Source organism: Salmo salar, chromosome 16 (genome assembly GCF_965601325.2).
Source record: "Salmo salar chromosome 16, fSalSal1, whole genome shotgun sequence".
NCBI lineage: Eukaryota > Metazoa > Chordata > Actinopteri > Salmoniformes > Salmonidae > Salmo > Salmo salar.
Window position 1 is genome coordinate 72,014,547 of NC_138306.1, and position 17,479 is coordinate 72,032,025.

Here is a 17,479-nt window from a genome sequence, read left to right on the forward strand (position 1 = left end):
AACTTATTGTGGGAAGCTTGTGGAAGGCTCCCCGAAACGTTTGACCCAAGTTAAACAATTTAAAGGCAATGCTACCAAATACTAAACTTTTGACCCTCTGGGAATGTGATGAAAGAAATAAAACCTGAAATAAATCATTCTCTCTACTATTATTCTTACACTTCACATTCTTAAAATAAGGGATGATCCTAACTGACCTAACATAGGGAATTTTTACTAGGATTAAATGTCAGGAATTGTGAAAAACGGAGTTTAAATGTATTTGGCCAAGGTGCATGTAAACTTCCGTCTTCAACTGTATCGATGACTTATATTTCCAGCTAGGATTAATAGAATAGGATATTATCTAGCATTGCTGACCGTATCAACAACAAGCATGTTTGAGTATAGGACCAATGTATGTATTCCTCCTAACCAGCGTAGATTTTATTTTAAAAAGTATAATTAATATAACACTCCACTACAAAACTGCTACTCATGTCACTAATCCAAATATCAATATACACTGACTATACCAAACATTATGAACACCTTCAGTTGCTCCCCCCCCACCCCCACCCCATGCTCAAAATGCTGGGCCATGTTGGGCGTGAAAAACCCAGCAACATTGTAGTTCTTGACACAAACCGGTGTGCCTGGCACCTACTACCACACCCCGTTCAAAATCTTTTGTTTTGCCCATTCACCCCCTGAACGGCACAAATACAAAAATTCATGTCTCAATTGTCTCAAGGCTTAAAAATCTTTCATTAACCAGTCTCCTCCCCTTCATCTACGCTGATTGAAGTGGATTTAATAAGTGACATCAATAAGGGATCATAGCTTTCACCTGGATTCACCTGTTCAGTCTATGTCATGGAAAGAGCAGGTGTCCTTAATGTTTCTACACTCTGTGTATATTCTGATTCTGCCATGTAACTGGAAGGACTGGTTTGAAAAGTGTGGACACAGAGGTCTGTCAGGCCACAGAGGTCTGTCAGGCCACAGAGGTCTGTCAGGCCACAGAGGTCTGTCAGGACACAGAGGTCTGTCAGGCCACAGAGGTCTGTCAGGACACAGAGGTCTGTCAGGACACAGAGGTCTGTCAGAACACAGAGGTCTGTCAGGACACAGAGGTCTGTCAGGACACAGAGGTCTGTCAGGACACAGAGGTCTGTCAGGACACAGAGGTCTGTCAGGACACAGAGGTCAGAGCAGTGCTCTTCACTCAACCCTCTAGACCAGTGGCATTCAAACTTTTTCAGTGGGGACCCCATTTTTTTGGCCAGATTTTCTGGGGGGGGGGCCCGTTTATTTTGTTCTCGCGACCCCACCCCAAATCTAATGGTGCAGCCTTAATTCATTACATTTCTATTTTTACATTAACAAATAGCCATTAATCCATTCCATTTTAATCTCGCTTCAAAATGAAAAGAAACCATTAACTACATTTACAAAATACAATTTTATTTTTCAAATAATCTTTCTCAAAAACGTATATACGGTATGTATGATATCTAATGTACTCCTATGTTTATGGTGTAGTGCATTTGATCTAATTAATTCCACTGTGAAAGTGTGTGCTTGACGTGTATTCATATGCGCGTATGTGTGTACCTGCGTCTGTACGTTTGTGTGTGCATTTGCAAGTATGTCAGGGTACAACGCTGATTTTTAACTGTGCATTTAATCCTGCAGGTATGTAACAGAGTTTGTAAACCTAGGCAATGTTTCAGCTCTGCGCACTTTCAGAGTATTGCGAGCTTTGAAAACTATCTCGGTAATCCCAGGTAAGAACCTATGCCTGCTCACTCACCCGTCAGCCAAGATGTCTTTTGTTTGTGACGTTTGCCGACCCCCCCCCCCCCCCCCCCCCCCAAACCCCAACCCCCTTGTGTTGTCATGGTGTGTGTCCTGTGCGTGTGTGTGACTTCCCCCTTCCTTCCCTCGCTCCTCCTCCCTCCCCCAAACCTCCCCCCTGCTGCCTTCCCTTACAGATATGTGACAGAGTTTGTGGACCTGGGTAATGTCTCGGCCCTCAGAACCTTCAGGGTTCTCCGAGCCCTCAAAACTATATCAGTCATCCCAGGTGAGAGAGCCCAGGTCAGAGGTCAAAGGTTAAATGTTAAATGCTTAAATGCTAGCAACAAGGCTATAAGCTAACAGCTAATGGCTAATTCACTCCATCTGAGATAGAGGTACTGCTCATCTCATGTTAGCTTAGCCTAGCGTTGTTACCTCTGTCACGCTGCCTTTCCACAGGCCAGTAAAAGCAGGAATCCAGGCCCACTCCATCGAGATGGAAAAGATTCCACGCTTTTAGACACATTACGTTACTTTCACTTTCTTCCTGTAATTCTCTTTCTTTTGTTATCTTGCCCTTTGGTGAAACTAGGTAGAATATTTATGATTTGTTTGTCTTTTTATGCATGAGACATTGCAAAAGCTAATTTGTGTGGTGAGCATTTGTGTCTAGGGTTACCCCTCTGTCCTTGTTCTAGGTTGCATGTATGTCTTGTTCACTGTGTATGGTGGTTGTTGAATAGGGTTGTACTAGAGTGATGCTAGGCAATGCCATGACACACACTCTCACAAAGTTGTCATCTCTCGGTTTCATGAACGAACCAATCACATCATTGGCCCCATGATTAGTGGGGGTCTCTAACCTCAACCTACATCAGCCCACTTTCAAATCACATCAAATCTAATTTTATTTGTCACATGCGCCGAATACAACACCTTACAGTGAAATGCTTACTTTCAAGCCCTTAACCAACAATGCAGTTTAAAGAAAAAGAAAAAAAAAATAAGAAATAAAAGTAAGAAATAATTATAAGCAGCAGTAAAATAACAATAGCGAGGCTATACACAGGGGGTACTGGTACAGAGTCAATGTGCGGGGGCAGCGGTTAGTCGAGGTAATTGAGGTAATATGTACATGTAGGTAGAGTTATTAAAGTCACTATGCATAGATGATAACAGAGAGTAGCAGCAGCGTAAAAGGGGGGGGGGGACAATGCAAATAGTCTGGGTAGCCATTTGATTAGATGTTCAGGAGTCTTATGGCTTGGGGGTAGAAGCTGTTAAGAAGCCTCTTGGACCGAGACTTGGCGCTCTGGTACCGATTGCCGTGCGGTAGCAGAGAGAACAGTCTATGACTAGGGTGGCTGGAGTCTTTGACAATTTTGGGGGCCTTCCTCTGATACCACCTGGTATAGAGGTCCTGGATGTCAGGAAGCTTAGCCCCAGTGATGTACTGGGCCGTACGCACTACCCTCTGTAGTGCCTTGCGGTCGGAGGCTGAGCAGTTTCCATACCAGGCAGTGATGCAACCCATCAGGATGCTCTCAATGGTGCAGCTGTAGAACCTTTTGAGGATCTGAGGACCCATGCCAAATCTTTTCAGTCTCCTGAGTGGGAATAGGTTTTGTCGTGTCCTCTTCATGGCTGTCTTGGTGTGCTTGGACCATGTTAGTTTGTTGGTGATGTGGACACCAAGGAACTAGAATCTCTCAACCTGCTCCAATACAGCCCGTCGATGAGAATGGGGACGTGCTCGGTCCTCCTTTTCCTGTAGTCCACAATCATCTCCTTTGTCTTGATCACGTTGAGGGAGAGGTTGTTGTACTGGCACCACACAGCCAGGTCTCTGACCTCCTCCCTATAGGCTGTCTCGTCATTGTCGGTTATCAGGCCTACCACTGTTGTGTCATCTGCAAACTTAATGATGGTATTGTAGTCGTGCCTGTCAGTGCAGTCATGAGTGAACAGGTAGTACTGGAGGGGACTGAGCACGCACCCCTGAGGGGCCCCCGTGTTGAGGATCAGCGTGGCGGATGTGTTGTTACCTACCCTTACCACCTGGGGGCAGCCCGTCAGGAAGTCCAGGATCCAGTTGCAGAGGGAGGTGTTTAGTCCCAGGGTCCTTAGCTTAGTGCTGAGCTTTGAGGGCACTATGGTGTTGAACGCTGAGCTGTAGTCAATGAATAGCATTCTCACATAGGTGTTCCTTTTGTCCAGGTGGGAAAGGGCAGTGTGGAGTTCAATAGAGACTGCATCATCTGTGGATCTGTTGGGGTGGTACGCAAATTGGAGGGGGTCTAGGGTTTCTGGGATAATGGCGTTAATGTGAGCCATGACCAGCCTTTCAAAGCACTTCATGGCTACAAACGGGAGTGCTATGGGTTGGTAGTCATTTAGGCAGGTTACCTTAGTGTTCTTGGGCACAGGGACTATGGTGGTCTGCTTGAAACATGTTGGTATTACAGACTCGGACAGGGAGAGGTTTAAAATGTCAGTGAAGACACTTGCCAGTTTGTCAGCGCATGCTCGGAGTACACATCCTGGTAATCAGTCTGGCCCTGCGGGCCTTGTGAATGTTGACCTGTTTAAAGGTCTTACTCACATCGGCGGCGGAGGGCATGATCACACAGTTGTCCGGAAGAGCTGATGCTCTCATGCATGTTTCAGTGTTACTTGCCTCAAGTAAGTATAGAAGTAATTTAGCTCATCTGGTAGGCTTATGTCACTGGGAAGTTCACGGCTGTGCTTCCCTTTGTAGTCTGTAATAGTTTGCAAGTCCTGCCACATCCGACGTGCACCTCGGAGCCAGTGTAATACGATTCGATCTTAGTCCTATATTGATGCTTTGCCTGTTTGATGGTTCGTCGGAGGGCATAGCTGGATTTCTTATAAGGATAGAGTCCAGGATAGAGTCCCGCTCCTTGAAAGCGGCAGCACTACCCTTTAGCTCAGTGCGGATGTTGCCTGTTATCCATGGCTTCTGGTTGGGGTATGTACGTACAGTCATTGTGGGGACGACATCATCAATGCACTTATTGATGAAGCCAATGACTGATGTGGTGTACTCGTCAATGCCATCGGAAGAATCCTGGAACATATTCCAGTCTGTGCAAGTAAAACAGTCTGTAGCAAAACGTAGTTTAGCATCTGCATAGCATCACTAAAACCCCAACACACTTGGTCCCTGTCAAACTGAATGATCGCAATTTGTCTATCATGTCATTATTACATTTCTGTACAGATCACTAAGTAATTATATGAATATGATACGATATCTGTAGTGATCTGAGTCTATTCAAAAAGATAATTTGATTATCAACCAACATTAGACTTTCTGTGTAGACAGTTTGCCAGGGGTTTATCTAAGTGTGTTATGAACTGGGTGATCTTAACACCAACAACAACACCATCTCTGGAGAGATCCACGAGGAAAAATGATCAGTCTCTTCCTCAACCGGCTCCTGTATGAATGCCATACAGAAACTTGACATATGGATCTCCTATGCTGATTGCTAGCTATCATTGGGGGCTGAAGCATTTCTATATACCTTAGCATTTCTATACTATATTTCTTTACCATATTATGTATCTGTTCTATTAATCAGTTGGAGCTGGTAACCAGGACTGTGCGTCGTCCCTCCCTAACAGGACTAAAGACCATCGTGGGCGCTCTGATCCAGTCGGTCAAGAAGCTCTCCGACGTCATGATCCTCACCGTTTTCTGTCTCAGCGTCTTCGCCCTGATTGGCCTGCAGCTCTTCATGGGCAACCTGAGACAGAAGTGTATCCGCAACCTCGTCAATGACACGACCCCCGACGACCGCCTGAACAGAACTCTGGGAACTGCAGACTTAAATGGAACCGATTTCAACATCACTAGCTCCGTAAACTGGACTGAGTACATCAACGATGAGAGTAAGCTAAGTGCCTGTTTGTCTGCAGGGGCGCCGGGGTAATGAGGGTCAAGTTCTATACCTCAGACAGTATCTGAGTCACACTACTCAGACAGACTTCATATTCTGTGTAATAAAACCAGACAGCCCATGCCCTGCCCACTGTCTGTGAAGCAGCGTGATAAAGAGTGACAGTGATTGGCCGGAAGGCCGGGGGAATAGCAAGCAGTGCCTGGTGGGAAATTGTGGCAAACGTGGCGGATAATCGCCCACAACAACCCCCTTCTCCCCATCCCCTCCTACACCCTGTCTGTGTGTGAGAAAACAGGCACATTGAGAGAGAGAGAGAGAGAGAGAGAGAGAGAGAGAGAGAGAGAGAGAGAGAGAGAGAGAGAGAGAGAAGGCTGGTCACTGGCCGCTGGTAGGGCGCGGCAGGCGGACACACAGACCAGACCAGCAACATATGACACTGATGTCATGGGGAGAGACGGGACAAGGTGGAAAGGGAGGAGGAGATAAATGAAGAAGAGAGAAAGGGTAGAGTGAAAATGGTCTAAGGATAAAGAGGAAATGGATTTACAAAGATAGAGAGCGAGAGCGGGAGAGAGAAGATAGAGAAAACAGGGGAAAATGACAGTCAGTGTTGACGATGGAACTGATGCAATATCAATCAAATAAATCCATTTGAGTGAGAGATGGAAAGATGGAGAGAGTAATGGAGGATGTGAGTCACAGAGGTCTGGGAGGGAGGTGTAGTAGTTTGCTGGGTGAGAGTTCCAGTAAGCCTCTCCATCTCTCTGCAACCTGCAGCTTTTAGTATTCAAGGCCAGTAGCTCACGGGGTCAAACTCTCTCTTGGACGACTCTGTCCTCTTCCCCTGAGCTGTTGGTACACTGTCAAACAGACAGTATATGTCTCATTGACTTCCAGTCTCAGGGGATGCGTTGGTTTGAATAATTAATATCCTTGTATAATGTAATGTTTACTCCTTGCATCCTTTGTTTTTGTGAATAATTTATTTATTGACAACAATCTATCATTCACCCACAGTAGTGGCTATGAAGTGTTTATTGTGGTCCTCCTTGGTCCATAGTGTTCCAGGTATGGTCATGATGAGATATTGTTAGAGTTATTACCTCTGCACGATATATATATATACACACACACATATACATACATATATATACATACACACATATATATATATATATATATATATATATATATATATATATATATATATATATATATATATATACATACACATATATACATACATATATATATACATACACACACACATATATATATACATACACACACACATATACATACATAAATATATACATAGACATATATAAATACACACACATATATACATACATACATACATATATATACATACACACACATATATATATATATATATACATACACACATACACACACACATATATATATATACATAGACACATATATACATACATATACATATATATATACATACACATATACATACATATATATATACATACACACACACACATATATACATATATATATACATACACATATATATATATATATATATATATATATATATATATATATATATATATATATATATATACATACATATATACATACATACATACATACATACATACATACACACTACCGGTCAAAAGTTTTAGAACACCTACTCATTCAAGGGGTTTTCTTTATTTTTACTATTTTCTACATTGTAGAATAATAGTGAAGACATCAAAACTGTGAATTAACACATATGGAATCATGTAGTAACCAAAAAAGTGTTAAGCAAATCAAATTATGTATTTTATATTTGAGATTCTTCAAATAGCAACCCTTTGCCTTGATGACAGCTTTGCACACTTTCTTATTTACAATGACAGCCTAGGAACAGTGGGTTAACAGCCTTGTTCAGGGGCAGAACAACAGATTTTTACCTTGTCAGCTCTGGGATTTCTATCTTACAAACTTTTGTTTACTGGCCCAATGCTCTAACCACTAGGCTACTTGCATCACCACTCTTGGCATTCTCCAACCAGCTTCACCTGGAATGCTTTTCCAACTGTCTTGAAGGAGTTCCCACATATGCTGAGCAATTGTTGGCTGCTTTTTCTTCACTCTTATCCCAAACCATCTCAATTTGGTTGAGGTTGGGGGATTGTGGAGGCCAGGTCATCTGATGCAGCACTCCATCACTCTACTTCTTGTTAGCCTGGAGGTGTGTTGGGTCATTGTCCTGTTGAAAAACAAATTATAGTCCCACTAAGCCCAAACCAGATGGGATGGCGTATCGCTGCAGGTGTCCATGCTGATTAAGTTTGCCTTGAATTCTAAATAAATCACAGTGTCACCAGCAAAAACACCCCCACACCATAACACCTCCTCCTTCATGCGTTACGGTCGGAAATACACATGCAGAGATCATCCGTTCACCAACACAGCGTCTCACAAAGACATGGCGGTTGGAAAAAAAATCTCAAATTTCGACTCCAGACCAAAGGACAAATTTCCACCGGTCTAATGTCCGTTGCTCATGTTTCTTGGCCCAAGCAAGTCTCTTCTTTTTATTGGTGACCTTTAGTAGTGGTTTCTTTGCAGCAATTCGACCATGAAGGTTTGATTCACACAGTCTCCTCTGAACAGTTGATGTTGAGATGTGTCTATTACTTGAACTCTGTGAAGCATTTATTTGGGATTCAATTTCTGAGGCTGGTAACTCTAATGAACTTATACTCTGCAGCAGAGGTAACTCTGGGTCTTCCATTCCTGTGGCGATCCTCAAGAGAGCCAGATTCATCATTGCGCTTGATGGTTTTTGCGACTGCACTTGAAGAAACTTTCAAAGTTCTTGAAATTTTCCGGATTGACTGACCTTCATGTCTTAAAATAAAGATGGACTGTCGTTTCTCTTTGCACATTTGAGTTGTTCTTGCCATAATATGGAATTGGTCTTTAACCAAATAGGGCTATCTTCTGTATACCTTCCTTCCTTGTCACAACACAACTGATTGGCTCAAACACATTAAGAAGGCACTACCTCATGAAGCTGGCTGAGAGAATGCCAAGAGTGTGCAAAGCTGTCATCAAGGCAAAGGGTGGCCATTTGAAGAATCTCAAATATAAAACGTATTTAGATTTTTTAAACACTTTTGTGATTACTACATGATTCCATGTGCTATTTCATAGTCTTGATGTCTTCACTATTACTCTACATTGTTGAAAATAGTAAAATAAAAAAAAAATAAAAAACCTTGAATGAGTATGTGTTCTAAAACTTTTGACCGGTACTGTATATACAGTTGAAGTTGGAAGTTTACATACACTTAGGTTAGAGTCATTAAAACTCATTTTCAACCACTCCACAAATTTCTTGTTAACAAACTATAGTTTTGGCAAGTCAGTTAGGACATCTACTTTGTGCATGACACAAGTAATTTTTCCAACAATTGTTTACGGACAGATTATTTCACTTATAATTCACTGTATCACAATTCCAGTGGGTCAGAAGTTTACATAGGCTAAGTTGACTGTGCCTTTAAACAGCTTGGAAAATTCCAGAAAATGCTGTCATGGCTTTAGAAGCTTCTGATAGGCTAATTGACATAATTTGAGTCAATTGGAGGTGTACCCGTGGATATATTTCAAGGCCTACCTTCAAACTCTGCCCCTCTTTGCTTGACATCATAGGAAAATCAAAAGAAATCAGCCAAGACCTCAGAAAAAAAATTGTAGACCTACACAAGTCTGGTTCATCCTTGGGAGCAATTTCCAAATGCCTGAAGGTACCACGTTCATCTGCTCAAACAATAGTACGCAAGTATAAACACCATGGGACCACACAGCCGTCATACCGCTCAGGAAGGAGACGCGTTCTGTGTCCTAGAGATGAATGTACTTTGGTGCAAAAAGTGCAAATCAATCTCAGAACAACAGCAAAGGACCTTGTGAAGATGCTGGAGGAAACAGGTACAAAAGTATCTTTATCCACAGTAAAACGAGTCTTATATCGACATAACCTGAAAGGCCGCTCAGCAAGGAAGAAGGCACTGCTCCAAAACCGCCATAAAACCACCAGACTACTGTTTGCAACTGCACATGGGGACAAAGATTGTACTTTTTGGAGAAATGTCCTCTGGTATTATGATACAAAAATAGAACTGTTTGGCCATAATGACCATTGTTATGTTTGGAGGAAAAAGGGGGAGGCTTCTTAAAATAAAGTGGTGATCCTAACTGACCTAAGACAGGGACTTTTTACTAGGATTAAATGTCAGGAATTGTGAAAAACTGAGTTTAAATGTATTTGGCTAAGGTGTATGTAAACATCTGACTTCAACTATATATACACACACACTGACTGTACAAAGCATTAAGGATACCTGTTCTTTCCATGACATAGACTGACCAGGTGAATCCAGGTGAAAGCTATGATCCCTTATTAATGTCACTTGTTAAATCCATTTCAATCAGTGTAGATGAAGGGGAGGAGACAGGTTTAAGCCTTGAGACAACTGAGACATAGATTGTGTATGTGTGTCATTCTGAAGGTGAATGGGCAAGACAAAATATTTAAGTGTCGTTGAACTTCTAGAGTCCATACCCCGACGAATTGAGGCTTTTCTGAGGGCAAAATGGGGGGTGCAACTCAATATTAGAAAGGTGTCCTTAATGTTTTGTACATGTTTTGTACAGTCAGTGTGTGTGTATATACAGTTTTTTTATGTATTATTTCTTACACTGTTACCCAGGAAATCTTAAGTCTTATTACATACAGCCGGGAAGAACTATTGGATATAAAAGCAACATCAACTTACCAACATTACGATCAGGAATACGACTTTCCCAAAGCGGATCCTCTGTTTGGACCACCACCCAGGATAATGGATCGGATCCCAGTAGGCGACCCAAAACAACGGCGCCGCAGAAGGGGCAGATGGAGCAGTCTTCTGGTCAGGCTCCGTAGATGGGCACATCGCTCACCGCTCCCGAGTATACTACTCGCCAATGTCCAGTCTCTTGACAACAAGGTAGACGAATGGGTTGCCTTCCAGAGAGAAATCAGAGACTGTAACATTCTCTGTTTCACGGAAACATGTCTCCCTCGGGATACATTACCAGAGTTGGTACAGCCACCTGGTTTCTTCACTCATCGCAGCGACAGAAACAAACATCTCTCTGGTAAGAAGAAGGGCGGGGGTGTATGCCTTATGATTAACGAGTCGTGGTGTGATCATAACAACATACAGGAACTCAAGTCCTTTTGTTCACCTGACCTAGAATTCCTAACAAACAAATGCAGACCGCATTATCTATCAAGAGAATTCTCTTTGATTATAATCACAGCTGTGTATATCCCCCCCAAGCAGACACCTCGACGGCCCTGAAAGAACTTCATTGGACTTTATATAAACTGGAAACCACATATCCTGAGGCTGTATTTATTGTAGCTGCGGATTTTATCAAAGCTAATCTGAAAACAAGACTCCCTAAATTTTATCAGCATATCGAATGCGTAACCCGGGCTGGAAGCATTCTGGATCATTGCTACTCTAACTTCCGCAACGCATACAAAGCCCTCCCTCGCCCTCCTTTCGGAAAATCTGACCAAGACTCCATTTTGCTGCTCCCAGCCTATAGACAGAAACTAAAACAGGAAACGCCTGTGCTCGGGTCTGTTCATCGCTGGTCCGACCAATCGAATTCCACGCTTCAAGATTGCTTCGGTCACGTGGACTGGGATATGTTCCGGATAGCTTCAGACAACAACATTGATGTATATGCTGATTCGGAGAGCGGGTTTATTAGCAGTGCATCGGTGATATTGTTTCCACGGTGACTATTAAAACCTTCCCCAACCAGAAACCGTAGATTGATGGCAGCATTCACCTAAAAATGAAAGCGTGAACCACTGCTTTTAATCATGGCAAGTCGACCGGAAACATGACCGAATACAGACAGTGTAGCTATTCTCTCCGCAAGGCAATCAAACAAGCTAAGCTTCAGTATAGAGACAAAGTAGAGTCGCAATTCAACACCTCAGACACGAGACGTACAGTTGAAGTTGGACGTTTACATACACCTTAGCCAAATACATTTAAACTCAGTTTTTGACAATTCCTGACATTTAATCCTAGTAAAAAGTCCCTGTCTTAGGTCAATTAGGATCACCACTTTATTTTAAGAATGTGAAATGTCAGAATAATAGTAGAGAGAATGATTTATTCAGCTTTTATTTCTTTCATCACATTCCCAGTGGGTCAGAAGTTTACATACACTCAATTAGTATTTGGTAGCATTGCCTTTAAATTGTTTAACTTGGGTCAAATGTTTCGGGTAGCCTTCCAAAAGCTTCCCACAATAAGTTGGGTGAATTTTGGCCTATTCCTCCTGACAGAGCTGGTGTAACTGAGTCAGGTTTGTAGGCCTCCTTGCTCGCACACGCTTTTTCAGGTCTGCCCATAAAGTTTCTACAAAATTGAGGTCAGGGCTTTGTGATGGCCACTCCAATACTTTGACTTTGTTGTCCTTAATCCATTTTGCCACAACTTTGGAAGTATGCTTGGGGTCATTGTCCATTTGGAAGACCCATTTGCGACCAAGCTTTAACTTCCTGACTGATGTCTTGAGATGTTGCTTCAATATATCCACATACTTTTCCTGCCTCATGATGCCATCTATTTTGTGAAGTGCACAAGTCCCAGCTGCAGCAAAGCACCCACACAACATGATGCTGCCACCCCTGTGCTTCACGATTGGGATGGTGTTCTTCGGCTTGCAATCCTCCCCCTTTTTCCTCCAAACATAACGATGGTCATTATGGCCAAACAGTTCTATTTTTGTTTCATCAGACCAGAGGACATTTCTCCAAAAAGTACGATCTTTGTCCCCATGTGCAGTTGCAAACCATAGTCTGGCTTTTCTATGGCAGTTTTGGAGCGGCCTTTCAGGTCATGTCGATATAGGACTCATTTTACTGTGGATATAGATATTTTTGTACCTGTTTCCTCCAGCATCTTCACACGGTCCTTTGCTGTTGTTCTGGGATTGATTTGCACTTTTTGCACCAAAGTACATTCATCTCTAGGACACAGAACGCGTCTCCTTCCTGAGCGGTATGACGGCTGTGTGGTCCCATGGTATTTATACTTGCGTACTATGGTTTGTACAGATGAAATTGCTCCCAAGGATGAACCAGACTTGTGGAGGTCTTTTTTCTGAGGTCTTGGCTGATTTCTTTTGATTTTCCCATGATGTCAAGCAAAGAGGCACTGAGTTTGAAGGTAGGCCTTGAAATACAGCCACGGGTACACCTCCAATTGACTCAAATTATGCCAATTAGTTTATCAGAAGCTTCTAAAGCCATGACATCATTTTCTGGAATTTTCCAAGCTATTTAATGGCACAGTCAACTTAGTGTATGTAAACTTCTGACCCACTGGAATTGTGATACAGTGAATTATAAGTGAAATAATCTGTAAACAATTGTTGTAAAAAATTATTGTGTCATGCACAAAGTAGATGTCCTAACCAACATGCCAAAACTATAGTTTGTTAACAAGAAATTTGTGTAGTGGTTGAAAAACGACTTTTAGTGACTCCAACCTAAGTGTATATAAACTTCCGACTTCAATTGTGTATATATATACATATACTGTATATACTGAACAAAAACATAAATGAAACGTGACAGTTTCAATGATTTTACTGAGTTACAGTTCATATAAGGAAAACAGTGAATTGAAATAAATAATTAGTGTGCATGTAAGCATACTCACTTGTTTCCTTAACACTTAGGCATTGAAGAGATGCTAACCAGAATAGAGCACTTGGCGCTAATACAAGAGAGTGGAGAGGACTATATTATTTCAGCATAATTGAGTTGGTTCATTTGATGCAGTCAAGTCAGTCGTTTATATTTTGGTTCAGTATACAGTATATTAAGGACACCTTCCTAATATTGAGTTGCACCCCCCTTTATACCATATATATATATATATATATATATATATATATATATATATATATATATATATATATATATATATATATATATATATATATATAATGACAATAACAATTATTTGAATAAAGTGCTTTTGTTTATTTCACTTAAAGCACTCAACCACTGGGCCACAGCATATTGTTTGCTTAATTCATAAATCAGAATTTTGTACAAGTTTGAAAACCCATTAAGATGATTTGCTAAATTTCAAATCTTTTAATCCAGTTTCAAACCTCCCTCCTCTCTTTCCTCCCTCCCTGCCTGCCTCCATCCTTTCCCCGAGCGCTCCTCAACATATTGACTGATGGTTCCTCTCTCTGTTCTTCCTTCTAGGTAATTACTATTACCTCCCCAACCGCAGGGATGCCCTCCTGTGTGGGAATGGCAGTGGAGCCGGGTGAGACTCGACAACATCCTTTATTTATATAGCCAATTACATTCACCAACACAGCCTCAACACGCATACGGAATTACTGAGCATGATTGCATGCACACAATAAATATGGTTATTGTGCACTGTCAAATTAATGTAATAATTTGATTAAAACCTTTACATGCTTTGCAAGAAGAACGATTTACCTAATAATCATGTTTAAATGGACACGTCTGAAAATCAGCAGACAAAATAAACGTTTTACAACATGGAACGTGTTATTTTTGCAAAGACTATTTGATTCTGAGTTTGGACAAATGAAGTTTGTTTGTGAAAAATATTTCAATGATGCATCCTTTCAGTTTTTCCGAACTCACTTCCCTCACGCATAAGAGGGAGGCATATGCTTCCGGTCCTGGCACATGCACAGATCAAATACACAGCTGGAACGCCGATTAAGCTGTTTACATGTCCTAATAATTAGAAAGATTGCTCAGAAAACCAGGTGTTTTAATTGACTTTGACCTTACGCCGATTAAGATAATCAGATTAAGGTGTTTACATGACTAATGCCATACTCGGACTTTTGCCATAATCAGTTTAATATCGAGTTATTAGTATGCATGTAAGCATACTCACTTGTTTCCTTAACCAGTTGATAGTGTTAATGTAGTCAGGCTGATCTTAGAAAATGAAATCATATTCAGTGTAAGTACAGTTAAGTCGATCTAATGAAAACCAATGCTGCTCAGTGGATGCAGTAAATATCCACTGTATTGCTCTGTACTGTACAAGTGGCTTGTGGCAGTGGTTTAGTGACCACAACATGGTTGCTGACCTGTGTGTTGTGTATGGGGTTCTTCACCACAGGTTGTGCCCAGAGGGATTCACGTGCATCAAGGCGGGCAGGAACCCAGACTACGACTACACAAGCTTCGACTCGTTTGGCTGGGCCTTCCTGTCCCTTTTCAGACTCATGACCCAGGACTTCTGGGAAAACCTCTACCAACAGGTGGGACAAAGCTATTGGTTAGAAACAAAATGGCCGCTCACTGTTTGCTGATCTGATACACTTGATCCCCTTTTAGTGCTTTATCATTGAAAATAACAGTGAAACAACTCAGGAATACTGGTAAAGTATGGAAAAAATTTATGAAATGTATGCATTCACTACTGTACGTCGCTCTGGATAAGAGAGTCTGCTAAAATGACTAAAATGTAAAAAATGTAAAGAAAAGAAAATGCATATAATGAAAACAATTATCTATCTCCCTTCCTCTATCCCTCTCTCCCTCCCCTCCCTCTCTCTCTCTCCCTCCCCTCCCTCTATCCTTCTTTCCCCCTCCCTCTATCCCTCTCTCTTTCCCCTCCCTAACTACCTACCTCCCTATCTCTCTCTCCCTCTTTTATTCTCTGTCTCCCTCCCCCTGCCTCCCTCCCTCCCTCCCCATCTCTCTCCCTCCACCATCTCTTTCTCTGTCTCCTTCTCTCTTCCTCCCCCTCTCTCCCTCCACCGTCCCTCTCTCTCTCCCTCCCTCTTAGACCCTGCGAGCGGCGGGGAAGCCCTACATGATCTTCTTTGTGTTGGTAATCTTCCTGGGTTCCTTCTACCTGGTCAACCTGATCCTGGCTGTGGTGGCCATGGCCTACGATGAGCAGAACCAGGCCACCATAGAGGAGGCAGCCCAGAAGGAGGAGGAGTTCCAGGCCATGCTGGAGCAGCTCAAGAGACAGCAGGAGGAGGCATTGGTATTGGCTGATTTCTGCTTGTGCATTTGCATTGCAGAGTTTTACTTTTTTAAATCATTTGCATTTGAGTCATTACGCAGACCGTCTTATCCAGAGCGACGGCACAGTAGTGAGTGCATACAGCCAAAGTCCTCCCTGTCTTTCCCTGTCTTTCCCTACTATTCCCTCTATTGCCCTTCTCTCTTAAGTCCATAATCCTCTCTTACATAAGTATGTCTTGGTGCTTGCTTGGAGTCAAGCTTTTACACACAAGGGTGCTCCATTACTATGGAAACAAGAGGTAGATAGAGAAGGAATAATTACTCTGTGCAGTATTGGTAGTACAGTATTGGCTTTCGTGGAGGGAGGGAAGTTCCATCTGCTACACATCATTTCTTATTTACAATAACAGCTTGACCAAGTGTCCAGCAATACAATAATAACAAAAACATGGATATCACAAAGATTTTATATACTTAGTCTAAGCATGGTTGCTTTTGAAAAATGAATGACTTTGTCTCCCATGCTTTTTGTTGTTGTAAATGAATCCACAGTGATTCAGGTTACCCAGGGCTTGTTATTATTTCAAAGAGCAATTGGGTTGTTCACTTGCTTCCGGAACAGATAACCTTTTAATCTTTGCCAGTTTCGTTAGGAAAACAGTCAGTTTGTGGGACAAAACACAGGCCTCCATTTTAAGAAGTTCTTTGAAGCTGATTTGGGTATTTGTGTTGCCTGCCGCTCTGCTCTGTGCTCTGTCCACCAAAGACGGGTGCCGGTTGCCGTGACAACTGTGCTTGTGTGTGATTGGCTGGCAGGTTGCCGCGGCAGCAGCCACAGAGAGCCACGGAGAGTACAGCGGGAGAGGGGGGCCCTCCTCAGAAGCCTCCTCAGGGACCTCCAAACTCATCTCCAAGAGCGCCAAGGAGAGAATGAACCGTCAGAAGAAGAGAAAAGAGAGGGGCGAGCTCAAGAAGTTCCACAAGTCCGAGTCGGAGGACAGTATCAAGAGGTTAAGCTTCCGGTTTTCTATGGATGCCAACCGGCTGTCCTACGAGAAGAGATGCTCCTCACCCAACCAGGCGAGTACACAGTGAGGGGAAAGGGTCATTGTCTTAGTCACCATTGTCCTCATTACCATCATCTTCCTCATCACTCCACTGGGCGGAGTGTCCACTGAGTCACTCCAATCATGTTGATCTCCCTTCTTCCGTTTCATCGTCTCCATAACCTCCATCCTCCTCCTCTTTTTCAGTACTGATACCTTTCTCTCCTCTCCCCTTTCTCTCTTTCCTCCCTCTCCCCTTCCACCAGTCTCTCCTCAGTATCCGCGGCTCCCTCTTCTCCCCGAGGAGGAACAGCCGAGCTAGCCTGTTTAGCTTCCGAGGCCGCGCCCGCGATGTGGTCTCCGATAACGACTTCGCCGACGACGAGCAAAGCACGTTCGAGGACACCGACAGCCGCCGCGGCTCCCTGTTTGTGCCTTGCCGTATCGAGCGCCGCTCCAGCACGGTCAGTCAGACTAGCCTGGCCCCTCAGCGCGTCCTGCTGCCCGCCAACGGCAAGATGCACAGCACCGTGGACTGTAACGGCGTCGTCTCGCTAGTGGGAGGGACCTCGGTGCCCACCTCGCCTGTAGGACTGCTCCTGCCTGAGGTGAGCTATAGCTTT

At 42.9% G+C, this 17,479-nt stretch overlaps 1 protein-coding gene across 1 annotated transcript in view; it reads left to right on the forward strand.

Moving 5' to 3' along the window:
• Window positions 1-17,479, forward strand: part of LOC106574562 (sodium channel protein type 2 subunit alpha) — a 44,000-nt gene that overhangs the window by 9,692 nt on the left and 16,829 nt on the right. The window contains exons 6-12 of the mRNA XM_014150539.3: window positions 1,977-2,068; window positions 5,431-5,697; window positions 14,041-14,104; window positions 14,951-15,092; window positions 15,623-15,829; window positions 16,627-16,890; window positions 17,123-17,464. Of these exons, the coding sequence (XP_014006014.3) occupies window positions 1,977-2,068; window positions 5,431-5,697; window positions 14,041-14,104; window positions 14,951-15,092; window positions 15,623-15,829; window positions 16,627-16,890; window positions 17,123-17,464 (1,378 nt within the window). The remainder of the gene's footprint in view (window positions 1-1,976; window positions 2,069-5,430; window positions 5,698-14,040; window positions 14,105-14,950; window positions 15,093-15,622; window positions 15,830-16,626; window positions 16,891-17,122; window positions 17,465-17,479) is intronic.